Genomic DNA, 24698 nt, shown 5'->3' with positions numbered 1-24698 from the left:
TAACATGATGCGTGTTGTCTGGAACTCTTGTCTATACTCGGTCAAAACAAAATGCCACTTATTCAACTCTTGTATAATGGCAGTACTACGGGTGTGAATCTTAACACCTTACCAAATCTCAGAGCACTAAACTTCTGAATTTTGAGAGTAAGTGCTTGAGGAGAATAATAGGTATAAGGTGCTTCGAATTTATAACTAATGTTGAAGTCCGAGAACGGACGCAGCAGCCTCCTATAACGAGCGTCTTGAGGATGCGGCGGTGGACCTGGCTTGGACGCGTGCTGCGCATGCTTCAGGAGAACCTAAACCCGATTTGCCTCTTCTTTAAATCTGTGGGCTCACGCCGTCCTGGAAGGCCGTCGATGACGACAGAACATTATCTGACAGAACTAAGGGCCGCTGGATTGACGTGGGAGGAGACGAGACTGCTGGCTGGCGATAGGGTCTCCTGGAGGCAACTGCGAATGTCCACATGCTCCTTTTACGAACGGATGTGTAAAAGAAGAAGAAAACATTGAAGATAAATCTACATTTTTGAGAAATGTAATCTGACCCTCAACGATTATATTACTTATAAGATTTATATAAAAACAGATGTAAAGATGATGACTGACAACTATTTAAATGTTTCGATTAAATAAAACACCTAAACGCGAATAAATAAATTGTCTGTGATTTTCTATCATAAATAAAGAAAAAAAGATTTGTGTTATCAAAATTAAATTTGTAATTGTAAAATTTAATTGTTTATCATTATTATTTATCGTCATTATATCTGGCATCGAGATCTGGAATTTCATTATCTTCCTATTCTTCATCATAACTTTCTTCAGTCGTCGATTCATAGAATAAATCGACTTCATCTTCAGACTGCGTTACATCTTCTTCCTGCTCATCCTCAGATTGTGTAGCTTCTTCATTTTCTTCGTCTTCGGATTGTATAACTTCTTCATTTTCTTCATCTTCAGATTGTGCAACTTCATTTTCTCTGTCTTCGGATTGGGTGACATCTTCATTTTGCTCGTCCTCAGATTGGGTGACATCCTCATTTTGCTCGTCCTCAGATTGGGTGACATCCTCATTTTGCTCGTCTTCAGCTTGGGTGACATCTTCATCTTGCTCGTCCTCAGATTGCGTAACATTTTCATTGTGCTCATCTTCTGATTGCGTAACATTTTCTATATATTCGTCTTTAAATTGGGTAACATTCTCACTTTGTTCAGATTCTGCGACATTTTCATTTTTCTCGTCCTGAGATTGTTTTAAGTCTTCATTCTGCTCATCGTCGGGTTTCGGTGAATCTTCAGACGCATTCGTATTGTGTTCTACTCCATGCGGAAGTTTATTTAATTCTTCTAGGTTTTCTTCATTAGAGTCAAGCCCTTTATTTTGCTGGTTAATTTGTGATGTTCCATTTTTACATACTTTGTTACAAGTATGGTGTCTTCTCTTATAACACAAATGTTTATCGTCAGATAACTCACATTTCATAGGTTCGAGAATTAAACAACAATCTTTTCCCTCGGAGGCACTATTGTTATGTATTTGGTAGTCAACATGGGTCAAAGGATGTTTTGCAATGTTTGTTACATTGAAAATATTTGAAAACTTGCCGTCATTTTTAAGAACAGTGTCAATAGTATCGATCCTCGGTACGCTTACTACATCCGTTGAAGTAATTATATCAATTTCAGCTTCAATAATATTTGGATAATCCACACATGCATTGTTCACTATTATTTTATCATCTAGGCATTTACATTGACCACCCAAATAAACCATTGTCGGTGGGCATCCGTAACAATTGCCGTTGATTGTGAATGTTTCGGGGGGACAAGTAATGCACATACCATTTTTCAAGTATTTAGCAGGACAGTTTGTTTTTATGACACATGTTCCATTAACGAATCGACTAGCAATAGGACATACAGACACACATTCATTGTATTGAAAAGTAAAACCATCAGGACACTTGTTAATGTTTTCTAGCACACATACACCATTTTTCAAAGTTTGAGGATATACGCATACTGGTGACGGTTTAATAGAAAATCCACGTACACATTTACCATTCTGCATTGTGAAACCGTTAATGCAGAATCTGTTGCTAGGTGGAAGCATACATATCCCATTAATTAAAACACTCGGATGATTACATACAAAATGTGTTGGGAACATTGGACTATCAGAATTTCGTACACATCTATTATTTTGCATTACAAAACCATTTATGCAGAATCTGTTATTTATCGGAAAGCTACATATTCCATTGATCAAAACTTTAGGAGGGAAACACTGAGAAAATGCTGGATATGATGGCGATGGATGACTCATATACTCAGGCACGCATTCATTATTCTGCAATTTGAAACCGTTTATACAGAATCTGTTATTTGTCGGAAGACTACATATTCCATTGACCAAAACTTTAGGAGGGTAACACTGAGAAAATGCTGGATATGATGGCGATGGATGACTCATATACTCAGGCACACACTCATTATTCTGCAATTTGAAACCTTTTATACAGAAAACTGTTTTCTTTTCACTACAAACTCCATTGATTAAAACATTCGGAGGGTGACATATTGTATGTGTGTGTATTGGATTTGAATGAAAATGTGTATTGGTAATACTTACACATTTACCATTATGATTTACAGAACCACTGCTACAGAACACGTTTGTTGCTTCTCTACAAATACCATTAATCAACATTTTTGGAGGATGGCATATTATACCCGGTAAAGGATTTCGATTAGCGTGAACGATAGTTTCACTTACACAATTTCCGTTCTGATTAAAGAAACCATTTATGCAAATAATGTTTTGTTCGCGACATATACCATTGATCAAAACTTTTGGAGGGAGACATATTGCTCCCGTTGATGGATATGTGTAAGTGTGTATATTATGAGTTTCTTTTACACATATACCATTTTTATCTATAAAACCATTTACGCATAAATTATTCGTTGATTTTGTACATACTCCGTTGACTATAATATTTGGCGCATGGCACGTTGTAATTGTTTCTGGGGGTTGTAGATTCAACGTTATACCGTCTGGTACGCAGACATTATTTCGAAGGTGGAAACCGCTGACGCAGAATTTGTTGCTTAGCCGCTCACCACATTTTGCTTCGTTTGAACCTCGGTTCGTACACCGATTGTCACAAGGACATGAACTAAGCACTTGGTTGTTGCATAGGCGCGCTGGTTTTTCACAATCTGAATATGCATTGTCTCGGCACGATCTTCCACACGTCTGCTGTTGACACGGCGAATCACATGGTGGTTCGCGGAGGCATCTACTATACCCACGGAAGTCTGTTGTCCCAGCGCAAAACTGAGATGACGCTATACACAAGCACCAACTCAGCATATAAAGATGTAGAATCTCTCTCATCTGGAAAAAAAAACAAATAACTTACAGTCAATACTTTTTTGTTATTATTGATTTAAAATATAGCTAACAGTATTTTGTTGTTGGTTAAAATTTATTTGATACATTGCTTCAGTTTATTTTTTCAGTTGTCAGTTTTTTTTATTATTATAATAGCAAATGAAATACAGTGTATTTCGATCATTTGCTTTATTAAATGACTATGATCATGTCTTACGCCTCAAGTGTCGGAGAGGGACCATAAACTACCCTTTCTTAAGCCCCTCGTTAACGTAATTTTGTACTTATGGTATAATAAATTTGGCTCTCAGAAGAAATTTTAATTGTTGTACTGCTAATCTTTGGTTCTTTTAAATTATGAGTTTGCCGACCACTGTCCTACACGGTAGCATGCAACGTATAATTCTCCATGATAAAAACATGGATTTTCCAAATTCAATCCACATGCTTGCAATGGTTGACATTGTTATTCAATTTGTTTTTTTTATTACAAAAGCCAGTTTATTTAAAAATTGCAATATTTTGAATTGAAATGGCATATCTGTAGGTATTATTGGTGTATGTGATATTATAGCACGTCCTTTCCTTTAAATTTGCTTATTTAAATTGTAATTTCGATGACATTGTTGAAAAATATTTTTACTCCCAATTTGATACACTTGCAAACACGGGATGGGTCAATATTTCTACAAAGAATGAAAAGAACACCAACCTTCAAATTATGATAAGTGGTACCAATCCAGATGAATCAATTAAATTTTAGAATCAGTTGGATGCTATACTGCTTCATCTTGCTTTAAAATAGTATATATCGATTTGTAAGTAATTGTTTCTTCTGGTAACACATGTTGAATGCTGATACTAATGAAATTTACTTTCAAATTTTTTGTGGCTAATATTGCATGTTTATTTAACCATTGATGACTTTTGTAATTTTGTTTGACATCTGAAAATACGCATTGAACCAATTCGTCTTGTGAATGAGTGATACTCTAAAATTCGATTGGTAGCTTTTTGATTCTTCAATTGCAATATTCCCATATTTTCTAACATCTAATTATTACATCGCAAAACGTTCTGCAGAAGGATCAATGAAAAATTATTATCATGTCTCCACAAATGTGATGCTTTTAAACACGCATTTAGTTCGCCTGCTATTGTTAAACGTTGAATGACAGGTAATGTCTGTCGAAAATCACCTGCTTATAATATTAATACCCCACTGAACGGCCGTTCCTTTCCACGCAAATCTTCCAAAATTAGATTCAATTCATGTGTACATTACAAACATACATTCAATACGTACTTATTAAAAAAAAGAAAAAAATACATGAAATAGACTCATGTCAAAGTAGTAGGAGAGTCCAGCTCCGGAAAATCCCTTCAGATACGTGGAACAGATCAACTCCAGAGCGATGTTGATCAGAATAGCTGTAGCCCTTCCAACAGGCATAACCATCGGCAGGTTGGTCCTGTATATCGGAATAGGAAACAATCTATGCTGACGCTGTCTTAGGTAATTATCAGGAACATACAAACCAATGCTCATCATAATCTCAGGATTATCGACCATACCGCGCAGCAATCGATAAAAACGTGTAGTCAAATACACATTTCTTCTAGTCTCTAAACTAGTGGTTCTAAACCGGTGCTTCGCGAGCTTGTTGCTAGTGCTCCGCGAAATTATAAAAACCTAAATTTAATGTTGACCAAAATGAAGGAATGGATTATTTTGTACAATGTTTTTAAAATAATATCTGGTGTGCTAAAATGGCATATTAACCCAATATTTTTATATAACTTGGATAGTGTCAATGACAGCATTCAAGGAAGAAAAGAAATTTTTTTGACATCCACTGACAAATTGACAACCTTTCGGAAAAAAGTAACTTTTTGGAAAGATCGCATTTTAGAAAAAAAAGAGTAGATATGTTTCCTTCGTTAAATGAAAACACTGCTGAGAAAAATATTTTAGCTACAACAGAACATTTAACTTTATTGGAAGAAAATATTGAATAATAATTTTTTACTTTTTTAGCCTTTCTATCAACAAACTCTTTTATTTATATACTTAAGTTTATGTTTTCCGCAATTTCGTTTTCGATTGACAAAGATGCCAAGTTGGTCAATCTAGATTGAGATATTGTCGATCGTAGATAGGTTTTCATCAGTTTAAGCTTAGAAAAACTCATTTCCCAACTAGCAACCGTTACAGGTCAAGTGATCAATATTCGCAACGCTATCCATATATTTAGATATAGTTCTTGTAAGTCACAGTATTTGATAAAATTCAAAACAATGACAGGATTAACCGCATTCTGATCAGGCAAAAATTATTTCAGACTTACGAGTTCATCCCACAACATACAATCATCTATATCGGATTTAGAATGTTTTTTTTTTTATATTGAGCAAAAAAGACCAAGATTTCGAGTACTTATTTAACTTTTCAAATCTTTCATTGAGTGAAATTAAGGTAGTGTCCAAAAGGCTGTAGAAAAATTCAACTTCAAATTTATTTTTTGGAGAAGTTTTTTTTTTCATTATAATTTTATTGATAAACCCTTACGGGTTACATACATTTAACAAAATATTTTCACTTTTAAAATTCACATTCTACTGTTAATAATAGTATTTTAAACATCTTTTGTAAAGGTTGTCTGAGCCTTTTGTTTAGTTTTGTCTGGTTGTTTATTGTATAATTTCAGTCCATGGTTTATAAGTCTCGATTGTCCTTTTCTCGTTTTAAAAGATTGTATATGATATTTTTGTGATATTCTCATATAGTGTTCATGTTTACTACAGTTTTTTTCAAGTTTTAATTCTTCGTCTACAATTACATCAGTGGCTAATTTATGAATAAATTTTAAAGGTTCTAGTTTAAAGAGTTCAGTTACATTTAATTGTTTAGTTTGTTCAAAAAGTTCGTTAGTTGCTGTTAGATAGGGAAGGTCATATACTAACTTTAATATTTTATTTTGCTGTCTTTGTAGTCTGTTTATGTCATTTTGATTTCCTGTTCCCCATAGTAGTTTCATATAACATATTTTAGTTTTTACATAGGCTTCATACATTAATTTTTTTTCTTTTATTGGAACAAAGTTTTTGATTTAAAAAAAAAGACTCGATAAAATCGCCACTTTGCTAATTAAATTGTTGATATGAATTGTCCATGTCAATTGTCTGTCTATTGTTAGTCCTAAGTATTTAACATGTTCAATTTCAGTTAGTCGTTCATTATTTATGTAAGCATCTACTTTGTGAAATATCTAATTATAGGCTCATTGTGGGCCACTATAACGAGTTTGTCGCTAGATTTGGGAAATTTACCAGTAAGTTGGACTGGTTTGATGAGCGAGAGGATAAAATGGGGCGCCTGCAGCGCCTCTTTATATCTGGCCCCCTACCCTAACGCCGCTACTGGTTTCTCGCATTATTGCATTATCGCATCAGTCATTTTTTAGTAATTGATTGTACAAACATATTTAATTTGTTGTTGTCGGTGTTTTGCGTTGTAATTCAGTATGAAATGTAACATAAGCTAGTTAGTTAGGTCATATTATTCTCAGTTGTGACAACCTTTATTAAGGATTACCAAAAAAATTACTTTAATCAAAGCTTCATTATACATTTCAGTAGCTCAATCACAAATAACTATCGACGTGCTTAAAAACGTGCTAAGCATTTGAGCGATCACAATGAACAATAATGAACATGCTTAAGTTATTTATTTATTTTATTTATTTGATACTTTATATACATATATATACATATAAGGGCGGGCATATTGCCTTAAGGCAATTTCTTCCTACCTACCCAAACCGTTCAGTTTGAGAAAATTATAAAAACATGGACAATTTTTTTATTTTTTTTTTATAATTTACTGCCCAAAAACAAATTTGTTCAAAACTCGTTTATTTATCGTAGCTGCTCTAAATTTAATAAACTTTGTCCCCATTTAGATATTTTTAATACAAAATTTCGTGACTTCAAAAACTTTTTGAAACACTGTAAAATAAAACATTTGTCATTTTATTAGTTTATGTTCCTTTAATTATGTTTATTTTATTAGAATACCAAAATTTTGAATTAGTCAACTCTATTATAAAAATCCCTCTCCTCCACTCCTCCACTATATTTCCTCATTCCTTAACCTTCTTACGAGCTCTTTTTTTTTCTCATGTCTTATATAATATATTATTTTTCTCTTTACTGTGTAACATGTTCTCTTATTATATTTGTGAAAAACTTTAACTGGATGTTTGTTATATTTTTTTATATGATGTATTCTTATATAACAACTGTTGTTTTTCCTTAATAAACAAAAATAAAAAAAATAAAAAATTTTGGATCTTACAATTTTATACAAAAATAAAAAACGAAGATGTACTATGAAGAAACGAGAGGGGATGGGAAGGAAAAATGAAGGATTAAGGAACAATTCAAATATTTAGATCGTGACATTTTAGTCTTAAATTTAAATAAAGGGCGTCTCTAACATTAGAGGGTAGATTATTCCACAATCGAGCGGCTACTACTGTGAAAGAGGAGGCTAGAAAAATAGAGCGATGACAGGGTATTAAAAGGGTTCTCTCGTTACTAGAACGCAGAGATAGTTTGTTTTTGCTTTCCTCGTAAATAAATACAATTAGTTGGCAAAAATCAGTGTTTACTATAAAAAGTAATACAAGATATTGCATTTGCAAAAAAGTAAGAAGTATCTAATACAAAAAAGTGAAAATTAAAATACAATGACTATGGCGACTGCTTTTCTTGACATTTGGCTTGCCAATCGCCGGCTAAATGCAATAAAGATCATGATAAATAATAAATAACAAAAACAGCAGTTTTTAAATATTTTCCATATTTACACCGGAAAAATTCAATTATGTGATGGCGCAGCAGGATTATACGTCGCGAAACGTAAATATTTTGACATTTCATATTAGGTGTTCACGGATGTTCCATTGTGTTCGAACACGATAAACAACCATGGTGAAAAATTGTAATCACGTCGCTTATTAGCACGTCAATAGTTATTTGTGATTGAGCTAGTGGTATGGATTGCACGTCGCAGTTTAAACTTATTATACGAAGCCAATGGAGAATGTGTTCAATCATTAAATCATTATTTTTTTCCCATAATTCATTTGAGTATGATTTCGAAAATGTTGATAATATGATTGAAAATAAAGAACGCATTTAAATTGGAAGAACAGAAATTGTCGCTTCAGCTAGTGGACTATTCGATTGAGCATCGTTTTAATTTTTTAAAGTAAATTTAATGTTTGCAATGCTTCTCTCATAAAATTAAGAATAGTCCAGAAACCGCATACGAGCATCAAACAGAAGGCGACTTAACTACTCTAAAAAGAGTAGTTTTACGTTTTGTCCCATTAGTTTCTTTGTAGACGTCGCTCAGTACGCAACTCGATTTGAAATTCAACTATGCCGTGTTGTGTCCTTTTAAAGTGTAGAAATACTGTTAGGATCATAAAGAAACAGGATGGGATCACATTTCATGTTTAATTAGCAAATGAGTGTGTAAGTGGCAAATGCATTACTTAAAAATTGAATTATTTTTCCATTTGTCTGATTGTCGAAGAAAACAAAATAAATATTTTGTTAGTGTTGTCGGGATAGTATTTTTTTTACCCTACTTTGCTCATCTAATGAGAAAACGAATGACCTCGAATTAAACAACGCCGTGGTGGACATTTGACCGACATTATCTTTAAAACATCAAATATTATTTAACATGATGAATGAAATGTTGTAGTGTATTTTTCGTTACTTCCTTCCATATCCCCTCTATCCCACCTGCTGACAAGCTTCAAAACAGAGGCTTAGCGGGTTATTCCTTTTTAAAAAAATAAAAAAATAAAAAAAATTATCCGTTTAATGTCAAATAAAATTTGTTTTATATTTTAAGTTCAAAGGTCATTAATTAAATTACTCTAATTCAATGACCCTTTACTTATCTACTTTGTTGTGCCAATCAATGTTTCCGCGTGTACAATAAAATTTATGATATAATCAATCAAATAACCATCCCTGTAAGGGAAAAAAAACTTGATTCACTGGCTCCACGTGTAGTATTTAGTTAACAGGATAAAAATAAAATAGGAAATAGTTTATTAGTTGCGTAAACCTTGACAAAGAAGCTTGTTTGCTTTGAAACCGGTCGGTGAAAAAAAAATAGTGGTTTAAAAGAAAGTTGTTTTATTTATTTTATTAAAACAAATGGGTTGAAATTAAAAGTATATAAGGAAAACATCTAATTGGAACTCATAAATAACTAATGTTGTTTCGAAACATCTAAACATAAACTTTGTAGAAAACGAAAATTGGTATCCTCCCAGATTTTGTTACATATGCATTCTCCTTGCATGCAGTCCTGAGTAAGTGTTTGACAATAAATTTATCTAAGAAATAAATATTCGTAGCAATAATATTGACAAGTAAAATAGATTCTTGATTTTTTTCTTCTCGAGGTGATATGAAATAATGTTGATTTTACAAAATAAAATCCGCAGATGGAACTCGATGTGCGATGTCTTCGGTTGATGTATTTTTTACTCGTGGTTAGCTTAGTTGATGATTTCCCAGAAGATTATTTGTCGACATTTTAATTCAGTAAATGATCGTCCGCTTCCTTGCATTTGTAAATTTGTGTCTCATGATCTTGAAGAAAACTTTAAAATCCGACACCGACTTTTCCAGGTATTTACGAATAAACTTCGTAATAATTAGTGATCCGTTCGAAGCATGGAGTAAATATACTACATTGTAAAGTCTTTATCATCGGACAAAGTAGATAAAAGGTGAAGTTAATAAAATAGAATAAGGTGAAAAAATGGAAAAAGATAGAAAAAGGTAGACAAAGGTAAAAAAGGTAGAGAAAAAGGTAGAAATAAAGGTAGAGAAAAAGGTAAAGAAAAAAGGAACCTGCATAAAATACAATCTCATTAGAATATGATATCTTTCTCCACAAGAATTTCGGTAATAAATTTAAAACAAATAGGCTTCCCTACTAAGAACTACATTTTTGAAATGTGCGGTCGCCTCTCTTTGAGTCCTTGCGTGACAGTTGGACTGTTCGTCCCGAGTTTTCAAATGGAAAGGAATCTACTCCTAATGCACGGATATCGTATGGATGAGTTACTACCGCGGCCTTTAGATGGCGCTAAATCAGGCAACTTAGAATTATAATCCAATACTAAAATGCTTTCAAAACGGGGTACGTTGGACTCGTTTCTTTACAACGTAACAATATAAATAAACTGAATCGATATTTATTGGTGCGTTTTTGTGAAACGATATTTTTTAATATTTTTCTCCCTATGGCGCGTCTATGTGTATAAACAGGTCGATTGATAGAAAACATAGATATATTCACAGTGAATATTTTTTGGTACCAACTAAAACTATTATTTACACTGATGCAATAAATCTTGTATCACCTATATTGACTAATGAAAACGTTTTTAAAAACATTGACATAGTGAACACTGATAATAAAAATAATTTAAGAGTATTTTACTATACGATGATGTTTGTATATAATATAGATATATATTTATTTTTTTAAACAGAATTTTTGAATAAAACTCAAAGCTAACATGAACATAATCACAATACAAGAGAAAAGGTAAAAATCAGACTTCCATTTAGAAAAAAGGCAATGTCACGAAATTCAACAAGGCTCTTAAAATCTATCATGAAATGGGAAAAAACATTCATCAAGAAAAAAAACTATCTAAATTCAAGCAAAAGGTTTAGAAATATGAGTTAAATAAATTTTATATGAAATATATGTACTAAAAAATTACAACAGGGATGAAGAATACCTTGAAAAAGGGAATATGGAAGTCTAGGCATTTACAGGGCTTATGACCTGTCATTGGCTGGTTTTTAGTGGTCACTCCACACACTGTGCAACATTCACCATTTTGCCTATGATTGAACATCCATATTTCTTCAATTCTTCCATTTGTTGATTTTAGTGAAGTTAAAAAGCTGAAGCCTTTATTGTTGGGAAGATTGACTGAATTATTTCACATACTAGGCGACCCCTGAAAACCATTTCCAATTTTTAAACTTCTTATAATTAGAAATCAAACACTGATTTGAGTTTACTGAACACTTTATTTTATTTTTACAAATATAAACATATAAACATAAAAACCTAATAATGTTTTATTTTTATATGTTTATATTTGTAAAAATAAAATAAAGTGTTCTATTAAAATAAACACCAAATCAATTAATAATTTAAACTTCTTCTTGGACCAGTTGTTTGTATTACAATATTTGAGTTTCTTCCAAGTCCAGAAATCCAGTATTTTGCCTGCAAACATTTAGACAAACTAAACTTTTGTAAATTTATGTACATTGTTATTATTAGAGCGCACATAAGAATATGTTTATGTGAAACAAGATTTAAAATAAAAACAACAAAAAAATATCTGAAATGTACTAAATTAGGAAGTTTGGTTTTTATTGTATTTACTACTTAAGGGTCGGTCGTAACACCCAAATCAACCCAAACAGGGTTCGGCATTCCCACTTTAAAGATAGTAAATATTTATATTTCTTTACAAAATAATCCTCGCTACTCCATAAAATAAAGTATCTTACATATAATTAAGAATAGTCCAGAAGGAGCGTAGAATCATATTTGAATACATCGGACTGTGTCCAATAATTCCCCCACTTAGACACACTTTCGCCGCGCGCATACGTTAAGTCGCCGGGTAATGTTGCTTGATGGAAAAAAAATAATCATAACACAAATGTAAGGTAAAAAAAAGCAACAACAACAAACCATCACGGCGTTTCCCCGTAGGTGTAAGCAGAGAGGATAGAACTCCATAACAATCTATCTTGGCATACAGACCTCACTTCCTCTACATTCACACATCTTCTCATGCACGCACGCCGATTATTCCTACTTTTGACATGTCTATCTTCAAGTATTTGATGGACTTGATCGTACCATGTCTTTCTCGGTCTTCCTCGTTTCTGCATCCATCAACATTTGCATCGTAGATCCTTTTAGCCGTTCTTTCGCTGTCTATTCGCTCCACATGTCCAAACCAACGCAGCACCCCTTTCTTGATTCTGTCTATAATGCGTGTCTCAGCCTTCGGATGATGCCGTGCTTCTTGCTAGCAGCAAAGAAGACCTTCAATTCTTGGTAACAAAAGTCTGCGGTGTATGCAAGAAAGGCGATTTGCTTATGAATGTTGATAAATCGAAAGTGATGGTTTTTGAAAGGGATGAAAATATAACGAAATGTGAGATCAGCGTGAACGGAGACATTCTGAATCAGGTAGAAGAATTTGTGTACCTGGGAAGTATGTTTACTAGGGACGGAAAGGCCGAGAAAGATATTGAAAGGATTGTGAGTGAACGGTGCACTAAAATCTACTTTGGCAAACAAATGTTCATCGTAGGAGGCTAAACTAACAGTTCACAACGGAGTTCTAGTGCCAACTCGAATGTATAGAAGCGAAGAATGGAATTGTAAAAATGATTATGAAAGTAGGTTGAATGCTGTCGAAATGAAAACCATACCTCAGGCGATTGTGTGTTAAAACTATGTATGATAGTGCACAAATGTCGAGATCCGTGAAGTAAAAAAAAAAGCAATCTGTTAATTTCTCTAAAATTTTATTTTGCACTCGGAAACATTGATTGACACAACAGATTAGATAAATAAAGGGTCATTTAATAAGAGTAATTGAATTTATGAACTTTGAACTTAAAATAAAAAACCAATTTTATTTGACACAAAACAGATATTTTCATACTCGTATCATCAATAATATTGGATGTTTTAAAGATGATGTCGTTCAAATGTCCCCCACGGCGTTGTTTAATCCGAGGTGTAATTTTCATTAGTTCTTTTATTAGATGAGAAAAGTAGGGTAAAAAAAATTCAACCCTGGCAACACTAACGAAATTTTCATTTTGTTTCTTCGACAATCTGACAAATGGAAAAAAAAATCAATTTTTTAGTAATGCATTTGTTATATACACATTCATTTGCAAATTACAGATGAAATGTGATTGCATCCTGTTTATTTAAGATCCTAGCAGTATTTCTAAAATTTTAAAAGGACACATCACGGCATAGTTGAATTCAAACCAGGAGTTGCGTACTGAGCGACGTCTACATAGAAACTAATAGGTCAAAACGTAAACCTACTCATTTATGAGTAGTTGAGTCGCCTTCTGTTTGATGTGCGTATGCGGTTTCTGGACTATTCTTAATTCTATGTATATAGATAAGATAACGATCAATAAATTAAATAGATACGAACGCCTTGCGAAAAATTAAAAATATATATTTGGCCACCAGATTAACAGATTGATACTTTTCTGAATTTTTTAAATTAATTTTTTACAAAAAACTAGACGTATTTTTAACGCATGTTTTATTATATCATCTACGTTCTGTATTTGCGCCGAATAGTTCCTTATCATAAATGTTAAGACTTTAAGTAACTAACCTTCCCAAGATATGCTTCTCCAATTTAGTCTTCATTCCATAGGACTCATATCAATCGTGTCGAGTCTGTCCATCACCGTTTTCTTAGGAAAATTATTCCTGTTTCGAAATAGAGTAACCTCTTCATTTGTCTTTATCGGAGAAACGTAGAACTGAGATGGACCTTATACGTATTTTCAAATTACTGAATGCTCTAAGTGAAGTACCATCTCTCTTGCAATCGTTTTTTTTTTCATGTTCCTAACCATGTCAGCAGAAGTCAACACGTTTATTCGAACGGTTTTTAGATAAAGATTTTTTAGTAATTTTTTGTAAGCATACTTAATTATGTTTAATCTTAAGAGGAAACGCGGTCTGACTTTTCTTCATACAAACGTATTCACGTATTTTCTCTCTGCATTATGGCACTAAAAAAATGTTTTTTTCACAATAACAAAAACAACTATCAAGACGCTTTCCCGTAAGGGTAGGCAAAGAGGATAGAGCACCACATCACTCTATCTTTGCATTCAGTTCTCGCTTCCTCTCATTCATAGATCTTCTCATGCACGCGCGCCGATTATTCCGACTTTCAACATGTCCATCTTCAAGTATTTGTTGGATTTGATCATGCCATATCTTTCACAGTCTTCCTCTATTTTTGCATCCATGAACATTTGCATTGTAAATATTTTTAGCCGTTCTTTCGTTGTCCATTCGCTCTACATGTCCAAACCAGCGCAGAGCTCTTTTTTACACATTATAGATATTTACCATTGGCGTGTCCCTATATTATTTCGTTTTTAAAAAAAATGTTTACCTTGGGAACTAGAACCTATGTCGGTTCATTTCCTTATTCTTGCTTATTATTGTATCTTTTAGTTTTTCTTATGTTATCATTAACTTTGACTAATACCCGTATGCAGAGACAAGCCTTAAGGTGAGGGAAGTACATTCTATTGTCTTCGCCTTCGGGTTATTCTCTGCATTTGAGATTAGAATGTACTTTCCTCACCTTAAGTTTGAGTGCATACGGGTATTAATGTACATACCTATGTTTCACTCGCTGTATGATGCACTCGAATGTATTTCTAATCAATGTAAAAGCCCATAGGGCGTGTAAATTAATAAATAAAAACATTTAAAAAGTCACACCTGTAATTTGAGCTAGGTACCTACTAAGTTTGAAAAGTTTTCGGTGGAACACATTTGTTTAAACAGTTTTACGCGAATACGTGTAGGTATCTTAGAGTATGTAAATACTCTAAGGTAGGTATAATGTCCCCAGCTACCGCTCCCGTCACACGTCGAGCTCTCTATTTCATCTGCCAGCAGTTCGTACGAACTATGCCCAGAACTCTCCACTTATACGTTTTGTTAGTGAATATTATTTGAACTTTCCCTTTATTGATCCATTTGATTGTAAAAAAATAACATTTAAAATGCGCGTCTTAAAACATACTTTTTTTTCTTATACTTAGTTTCAATAATAAAGTCTTATTTTATCTTATTTTATTTTATTTTATTATATTTTCTTAATATTTTTAATATATTTATATTTTCGACACTTGACACTTGTGTAATATTTACACACATGTCCACCCTTATTCCAATATAACACCCACCTTCTCACTTACTTACACTCACACAAACACACACATATTGTACGTGTATTTAATGTATTTCTGTGGATATCTGTCATTGGTTTTATTCTCTGTATATTTTATTTGTTTTATTTTTGTTAAATGTATTACTGTTGATATCCCCAATAAATAAAATTAAAAAAAAAAAATAATAATACATTTTATAATCAAAATTAACTAATAGTTATTATGAAAGTAATTTTTGAGTTTACCAACCATGCTAAAAGTTCGGGGTTCGATTTGCGGCAAGATCAACGTGAACTATTTCTTTAATAGCTGTTTTTTCACTGCAATGTTTAACAGTCAGGTGTTTGATGCATAAGACACCACCGTGTACCATTGGGTAGATGAAATGATAAAATAAAATAATATTTTGGAATTTATTAATGTACTATTTATATTGAACAGTCTTTCTTAAAACCAAAATACACGACAGCCATGAGATTTTTAAAAATTATATTTTTAGTTTATTATTCTACCAAAAATGTACCTTCCGACATTAAACTATTTTACTCTTGTGTTTAGGTGTGCACAATTCAAAAATTTTGAATTTAATCTTACCTTAATTATTTTAGTCAATTTTCACTCAAAATTCACTCTGTAAGCGTGGATATGCTACTTTTAATAAATTATTCTAAATAAGCAGATTTACAGACATTCACAAGACATCTTTGAATATACTGATAAAATACAAAAATAACCAAATTCATTAAATTTATATCCTTAATCAGGAAGGTGAAAGATCATATGTAATCGGACCATTAATTTTATTTTTTTTTAAATACTTAGAATAATTTATCAGCGCTATACGCGCATAATTAGTTTTTTTTAAATAAAATATCTATTAAACAACTTTGGTTTAACCACTTATTTTTTATTTTCCTGCCGACCAGTTTCAATACTACACAAGCTTCTTTATCAGGGTAAGTTAATGAATCTCATCCTATTTTATTTTAAACATTGATTACATACTTAATTTTATCGAATAAATAAATATCAAAATATATTTTTTTTTTTCACCAATATTTTGAGTTTGTCTAAATTTCCGAAAGGTGAATGTTACACAGTGTGTAAAGTGTCCACTCAAACCAGCCAATGACAAGTCATAAGCCCTGTGAAAGCCTAGACTTCTATATTACCTTCTTCTCAATGCTCTTCATCTCTGTTGTAATATGTTAATGTTAACAGCTCCCCAGGGAGTTGAATCCAGTCTTTGTCTACAAAAAGTTAGTCAAACTCAAAATATTGTTGATAAATCCACCTGGTCCATGTAGAAGTATAGAAATTGAAAAACTAAAATTTTCAGGCGTTGCCTAGTATGTAGGTGAAATAGTTCAATTATTATTTTTGAGATATTATTTAGTAATGAAATAGGTCGATAGTTTTGGATTAAATGTTTATTACCATTTTTAAAGATTAGTATTACAAAATATTCCTTCAAATGCCTAGGAAATATTCCTGTATTAAAGCTGAGATTAAATATGTAAGCCAGTGTAACCTTGAATATATTTTAGTAGTTTTGAGCTAATATTCTCTGGTCCTTTAGTGTTATTTAATTTGAGACACTTTATTGTCTTTATGGTTTCATCGAGAGTAATGGCTATGGAATCTAATTTATGTAGTGTAGGCACAATATTAATTTTATTTGCGAGAGTTTCTTCGTTTAGTTTAATTTCGTTAAGTAAGTTATGTACAAGGAAGTTACTAATAGAGGTAAAATACACATTAGCGTGATTAGATATTAATTTACTATCTGAATTTAAATAATTACCATTGGTCTTCATTTTTTTGATTGGCAGTTTTTTTGTAAGAGAGGTTCCTGTAATTTCCTTAACCATTTTCCACATTTTACGTGGGTTGCAATTGTTGTCTTCGTATATTATTTTGCTATATTAATTTTCTTTGTCTATTCTAATTTCTTTCTTACAAAAATTTCGGTGCTTTTTGTTTTCGTATATTATTGAGATATTATCTGGATTATCTCGTGCTTTTTTGTGTAGTGCATTTCTTTTATGTATTGACTAAACAATCTGATCTGTAATCCAAGTTAATTTGCGTTTTTTATTCGGAATAAATTTGTAAATTGTGTTTTTGGAAATATGGTGTATTAAGGATGATATAAAATTTTCTAATGCGTTTTCGACATTATTTTTTTATTTTTATTTCAATCTTAAAGTAGGGCACACATATCATACATATTGTTATGTGTGTTCTAATAATAACATTGCAAATATATTTAATTTATAAATTGTTTATCACATATGTCTTGACCATTATTTTAAATTTTGATATGTTTTTTTCTTCAAAAATATTTTTTTCCATTTCGTAATACTTTTTAATTGCTTTAAATAAAATTGAATTTTGTGACTTTGCCTTTTTCCTAAATGGAAGTCTAATTTTGTTCTTTTCTCTAGTATTGTGATCGTGTTCATGCTGGTTCCGATCAATTTTTTTCCAAAATTCTGTTTTTTTATTAGAGTTTATAATTTTATGAACAAATATCATTGTATTGTAAAATATTCTTTGTTTATATGTTAATAATTTCATTTCATTTACCATCGACTTTACCCTCGTATATCTGTTTTTTTTCAAAATGATTCTAAAGGCTTTACAATTTCACAATTCATTTTCTAAATCTCTTGCAAGATTTGCATACATAACTGTAGAATATTCTATTTTTTTTTTTAATACGAAGGGTGTAAGAATTTATACATTAAGAAATGGTGTGATGATTGGTTATATGAGAATGAATAATAAAGAAATCGCAACATTTTAATCCCTTTGTTATTAAATGGTCGATACAAGTATTGCTTTCTTCTCTAGTTACTGCTTCAAAATGTAGTTTCAGCCCCTTTTCGGCAAGAAAGCATTTATAATAATTTGTTTGCAAGTTTTTGCTATGTAGTAGATTAATATTAATATCTACAATAATGATCTGATTCCCACAATTCTTCATTTCGTTCAATATGGTCTCAAGGGATTCAAAAAACGTATCGATATTTGCAAAGGACGGAGATCTATATATAGCAAGAATACAAAGATTATGTTCGAATGTAATTCTTAAGCCATTTGCTTGCGACAAGTTGATTTCGGTAATGTCAACATGTAATTAATTAATTATGGATAACTTATACAGCGCCATTTTCGTAATAAAATACCTCAAGGGCGCTTTACATGGTGATTCTATTGTTAAGTTAATTTAATTGAAGCTTTTAAATTTGTAATTTAATTAAAATAATTTATTTTGTTGTCACGTGCTACGGATTTATTCAAATGATTTATAGAACAAGTGGGTTTTAAGTTTTTTCCGAAACATCACTTCACTTTCACAGCCTCGCACCTCTGCTGGGAGAGCATTCCATGCCATAGGGCCTGCGACCGCAAATGCGCGTTCACCAAATTTAGTGCGCTGTTTGCGTAGAGGTATAATAACTTTTCCTCTCGCCGTAGACGTAGCTGATCTAAGCGTGAGACGCCTGTCAGCTAGTTCATCTGGAATGCATAGTTCCCTTAGATATTCCGGAGCAGAGTTGTGCAGTGACTTATACATAAGCCAACAGAGTTTGTATTCGACCCTCTGTGGAAAACGTAGCCAGTGTAGTTCCCGAAGTAGTGGAGTGATATGACTGAACTTAGAGATTCCGAAAATAAGTCTCGCTGCGGCATTCAATACAGATTGTAGGCGAGTCATTTTGTTCATTGGTAGACCTGCATAGATACCATTACAATAATCGACCCTAGACACTACAAACGCATTTATTAATTGACGGGCGGCATCAACCGGCAAATTTTTGCGTATGCATTTAATTTGTCTCAGCTGGTAGAAGCATGAACTTATCGTTCTACTAATTTGAGCGTCAAGAGATAGGTCAGAATTGAGTAAAACTACCAGTAGTTTAACGATGTAATCCTGATTTGATGTACACTACCACCCAGAGCATTTATTTATATAATTTGTAGTATAATATTCATCATTATATACATATATAATATACTAAATAATATGTACGTGTACATTTTTACTTTTGTGTTTCGGTTTACACAAATTGTAAGGACAGAGAATATTGATAAATAGGTATTCGAACATTGTTTTCCTGTCACTGTCTTGCGATGCCTCCCCGATACTGTGCGAAAAAAACAACTGCACATCAGACATTTTGCTATACACAAAATCGACGTTTTGTCGTCCCGTTTTCCGCACCTCAAAAGTCGATCGATTTTGTTATTTGTTTGGACAAAGTATCAGAATAAGATTTTCTGTATCGGTACGTTTTTATTTATTTATTTATTTTGCATAAACGGCATAAATTGCCTTTAACATATATTGAACATAAATATGAAAAAAAAAAATACATATAAAAAAACATAACAAAAAATTATAAAATTGCATAACTATAACAATAGTAACAAGTAGGTAAATACATATAAGCAACCAAAAATATTAACGAATTAAATACATAAATATGAAAAAAAAAAAAAAAGGAAAAACATTTTTAAATATAAAGAAAAGTTTAAGAAAAATATTGCGAGAGAAAAAAAGAAATCAGACTCGTTTTATAACTATCAAGTCCAGAACCAAATATATCAGCCTTGCCCTCATACTGATTGCCATATCTATGGAGCCTAAAGATAGGCGAGTGCATGTGATAGTTGGCTCTAGAACTTGCAGGACAAAAAGTCACAAATGAATATTCAATCTTCTGGTTTGTAAGTTGAAGCGTCAAAACAGCTTTAAAAAATTAGCTTTATAATTACAAAAAAGCATTGAAATACAAAAAATCATTTCAAGCGCACGAAAAATGCAAAATCCAACAACTGACGGTTGATGAATTTTTTTTTTAAATAATGAAATCCAAGTTAATGAAACACCAATATAATATTAAAAGTTCATTTGGGAAATACATATTTTAACAACAACAACAAACCAACACGCCGTTTCCCCGTAAGGGTAGGCAGAGAGGATAGAACGCCACATCACTCTATCCTTGCATACAGATCTCGCTTCTTCTACATTCATACATCTTCTCTTGCACGCGCGCCGATTATTCCGACTTTTGACATGTCCATCTTAAAGTATTTGTTGGATTTGGTCATGCCATGTCTTTCTGGGTCTACCTCTATTTCTGCATCCATCAACATTCGCAGTGTAAATATTTTTAGCCATTCTTTCGGTGTCCATTCGTTCTAGATGTCCAAACCAGCGCAGAGCTCCTTTCTTGATTTTGTCGATAATGCTTGTCCCAGCCTTAAAGCCCGTTTTACATTGGGCATAAAATGGTACAAGATCTTGTGCAAGTTCTTGCGCAGTTTTTTGAACAATAATTATTGTACCAAATCTTGGGCCATTTTATTAGCTGTTTTACATTGGGCAGTTTCTTGCGCGTAAGCATGCGCAGTACGTAGTATTCGACGCCATTTGCTGTTTGACGTTTGACAGTTCGCAAATCGAGCTATTTAGTGACGACGCCGTTACTGACAACTAACAATATGTTATTATTTTTGCGATCAACAACCAACCCAAGGCTTCTAAATCAATATGGATTGTTAACATTAGCTCTTAGCAGCTTTTGCAATATTTACAGTCTGCAGTGTACCTAAAATGTTCTTCCTAAAAAATTACAAAAAAACTCAATGCCAAACAAAAAGATTTGATCTCAACTATTTGAACTGTTTTCTTCGATTATTCAAGGCATAATTTAACGTGGAATTTAAGAAAAATGTATAATTTTTTATTTAAATAACTTTTCTCTTCAATTCACTATCTTCAAAATCATTATTTTATTATATTTTATTTAAATGCTTTGTCTTTATATTTGAGTACCAGTGGAGTTTTTAATCTAAATTTCGAGAGGCGTAATCTGCCGGTCGAAAATAAATTATATTTGAGTTATATACCACTTATAACTAAATTTTTATCAGAAATATCTCTAAATAATACATAATTATCTAATTTTTATTTATGTTTTTTTTCATATTGCGAAATTTGAAAAGATCCGCGTTTTAAAATAGCAAAGTCGTATGATTTTATTACTTTTTATCAGATTACAGACGTAACATTTTTATTGTTGGATGCGCGCGCAGATCTGAGTTCAAATATTGGTTGAAAAATACGCGTTCTATCTTTTTCTGAATTTTACCACAGATTTATTTAATTTTACATAGATACTGGAAAAACATACAATTTGTAGAAATTTAATTCTACTATCTCCTCAGTGTTTCTCTTTGCTTTTGTAATAAATGACTATTAAAAAATAAAATAAATGACTTTGTATTTTCAATTAAATGCTTTGGCCAGTAATTTGTTTTTTTTTACGAATTAAAAAAATTAAAACAAAGCATTACTTTTTGTTTATGATCTCTTCAACTCCCTTTTAAATAAAACGCATTCAAAGAAAAATGCTGTGAACTTTTACTTATAAAAATATAAAAAAATATGTTTTCATCTGAATCAATAAAAATAATTTAGTTCTGCAATTCAAGTCAGAACTACGGGACGCGAACCTTATTTGGGAGTATGCGTAGGAACTGGCAGCTGACAGAGAGATGCATAGAGGCTCTTTGTGGACACCATATGATCCAACAAGGGAATGGTAGAATGATGATGAATAACATTATTTAGCACAGCGTTTTTAAATCACGGTTTCAAAATTTGAAAATAAGTTCTTGTTTAAAATTAATATTTTTAAAATGTTTCAATTGTTAATTATTATCTCATTAGTTTTGGTTAATATCTCTAAAAAATAATCAAAATTTTAGAAAACATACAAAAAACTATAGTTTTTTTAATAAATAAATAGTTGATTTGTTCTTTGTTAGTTTTTTCTCAATTTGTGCATTGGATAAAAAACACAACACAAGCAGCAACAAATAATTTAATGGGCCTTGAAAATTGAAGTTGACAGGTGACAATATATTTATTTTTTGGGTGATACCGTGTGTGTCGGATTTGTTCCGACGTTTCGGCTACCATTACAGGAGCCATCTTCAGGGTAAACACGGTATCAACCAAAAAAGAAACGTTTTGATAACAGTGACCGTAAAAACCTTCGCACCTATTTGACAGATGACAGTTAACAATATAACAGTGGGATGCGCGCGCAGATATTGGCTCAAATATAGTATGAAAAATAGAACGTGTTCTAATTTGACCGCATATTTTATCAAATTTGTGTATTTACAGCACAATACGTATTGGTATGATTTCTTCTTCAACTGTCTTTGAAATAAAACGCATTCAAACATAAATGTCGTGTACTGTTATTTGTATTTTAATTAATAGATTTATATCGGAATTAATAACATTAATTCAGTTCGGCAGTTCAAGTGAGAACTACGGGACGCGAACCTAATTTGGGAGCTGACAGATATGCCCGGAGGCTCTTTATGGACACCATATGATCCAACTAGGAATCAGATATAAAAAGATGATGAATAGTATTATTTGCCACTGCGTTTTTAGATTACGGTTTAAAAAAATCAAAAGGAATGCTCGGATATTAATCCCCCTTTTACAATTTTCGCTAATTGTTCTCTCACTAGCATTGATTTATATTCATATCTAGAAAAAAATACAATTCAAGAAAACATAAAAAAACATAACGTGGGTACTTGTAAATATCTACATACTTATTTTGTTTTTTCAATAAATAAATTGTTGATTTTATAATAATCTTTCTTAGTTTCCATTCAAATTATATAAATAAAATTACACAAGCAACAAGAAATAATTTAATACGCCTTGAAAATTTAAGTTGACATATGACAGTCAGCAATATTATGGTGGGATGCGCGCGCAGATATTGGCTCAAATATTGTTTGAAAAATGGGACGTGTTTTACGTTTGTGGAATTTTACCAAAGATTTCATCCAATTTGTGTATTTTTAGACACAATATTTATGTGACCAAATTCTGCACCAGATCTTGTACCATTTACTGACCAATATAAAACGGGCTTTACATACGGTACGGATCTCAACATTTGTGAAAAAACAACGCATTATCCATAAATAAAAAGTCAATTACGGGAATAATCTAATTCGGATATTCGAACTATTAATATTGATAATAATCGTTTGCGATTAAGCACACCCCAACAGATTTTGGCAAATTTGTGTCTGGCAGACCGGGTCGTGTAAATACATTTTTACAACGCGTCTGAAAAACCAACACATTTTGTATGCGTTTGCAGGATAAACGCGGTAAAATTATCGGGTCGTATGGATTTGCGTGGCATGTGTGAAAACGGCCTATCTTTCGTACATAGTTTTACCACACATTCGCCTGAGAGATCGCATTTCGACAGCATTCCGCCTACTTTCATTCCCGTTTTTCCAAGTCCATACTTCGCTCTCATACATCAGAGTCGGGACCAGGACTCCGTTGTGAACTGCTAATTTTGCCTCTTGCGACAAACATTTATTTGCCAAGGTTGATTTAAGTGCTCCGTTCACTCTGTTCCCAGCACTCACCCTCCTTTCAATATCTTTCACAGTCATTCCATCCCTAGTAAAAATACTTCCCAGATACACAAATCCTCAACTTGTTTTAGTATAACCCCATTCACAGTGATGTCACATTTAGTCATACTTTTATTTCTTTCAAAAACCATCACAGTCGATTTATCGACATGCATAATGCATATTTTCATCTTACGAAATTGTTCATAGAGCCAAATGACGATAGAAATCACCATCACTTTTACTTCCGCTGAAGTAAGTCGCCAAAAACGACTGAATATCGCTTGTAAACCATTTCTGCTTTCCAAGAATGGTGCACTGAACACCATAAATGGAAAAAAAAAACTTGAAGGTGATTTGATACTCGTATCCGAATGGGATTGTCAATATGGGCAACGATTTGAGCACTTACAAAACTCCGATGCAGCAAATCGTCTGACTCCAACTGTCATTTTTCATAATCAGAATCATTCTCAAAAAGTAATTGATATTCAAATGATTGACAATTTCACCAAAATAAGTATTTTGACAATGAAATATTATTACAATTTAAAATGTTCCTATAATGAGGAATTACAGCCCAACCCGGAATTAAATTTTTTAAATTTTTTCGTTTACACGTGAATATTTAAAAATTTTGAAGTAGGATGAAATATCTCAAAAACGCACGCAAAAGTAAATAAAAAATGTTAAAAATA

At 32.2% G+C, this 24698-nt stretch overlaps 1 protein-coding gene across 2 annotated transcripts; it reads right to left on the bottom strand.

The window, feature by feature from the left end:
• Positions 1-696: 696 nt before the first annotated feature.
• LOC148274126 (uncharacterized) lies at positions 697-16206 on the bottom strand. 2 transcript variants are annotated; one of them, XM_088237592.1, is made up of 2 exons: positions 16105-16206; positions 697-3408 (listed from the first exon to the last, which is right to left on the bottom strand). In XM_088237592.1, the coding sequence occupies exon 2, from the start codon at positions 3406-3408 to the stop codon at positions 808-810; it is 2601 nt and encodes an 866-aa protein (XP_088093718.1). In that variant the 5' UTR covers positions 16105-16206; the 3' UTR covers positions 697-807. The 2 variants fall into 2 exon arrangements, with proteins under 2 accessions (XP_088093718.1, XP_088093717.1); XM_088237591.1 differs by lacking the exon at positions 16105-16206 and adding an exon at positions 11256-11363.
• Between the last annotated feature and the right edge of the window lie 8492 nt (positions 16207-24698).

Source organism: Micrasema longulum, unplaced genomic scaffold (assembly GCF_059751315.1).
Source record: "Micrasema longulum isolate JH-2025_06_02 unplaced genomic scaffold, ASM5975131v1 h1tg001750l, whole genome shotgun sequence".
Classification (NCBI taxonomy): Eukaryota; Metazoa; Arthropoda; class Insecta; order Trichoptera; family Brachycentridae; genus Micrasema; species Micrasema longulum.
The sequence above is the reverse complement of the archived record's forward strand: the minus strand, read 5'-3'. Positions and strand labels throughout refer to the sequence as shown.

Coding starts and splice junctions, on each gene's coding strand:
- LOC148274126 (XM_088237591.1), bottom strand. CDS start 11,309: ATGACAGGTCATAAGCCCTGTAAATGCCTAGACTTCCATATTCCCTTT. Junction 3,409..11,255: donor TCCATATTCCCTTTTTCAAG/GTATTCTTCATC, acceptor TTTTTTTTCCAG/ATGAGAGAGATTCTACATCT.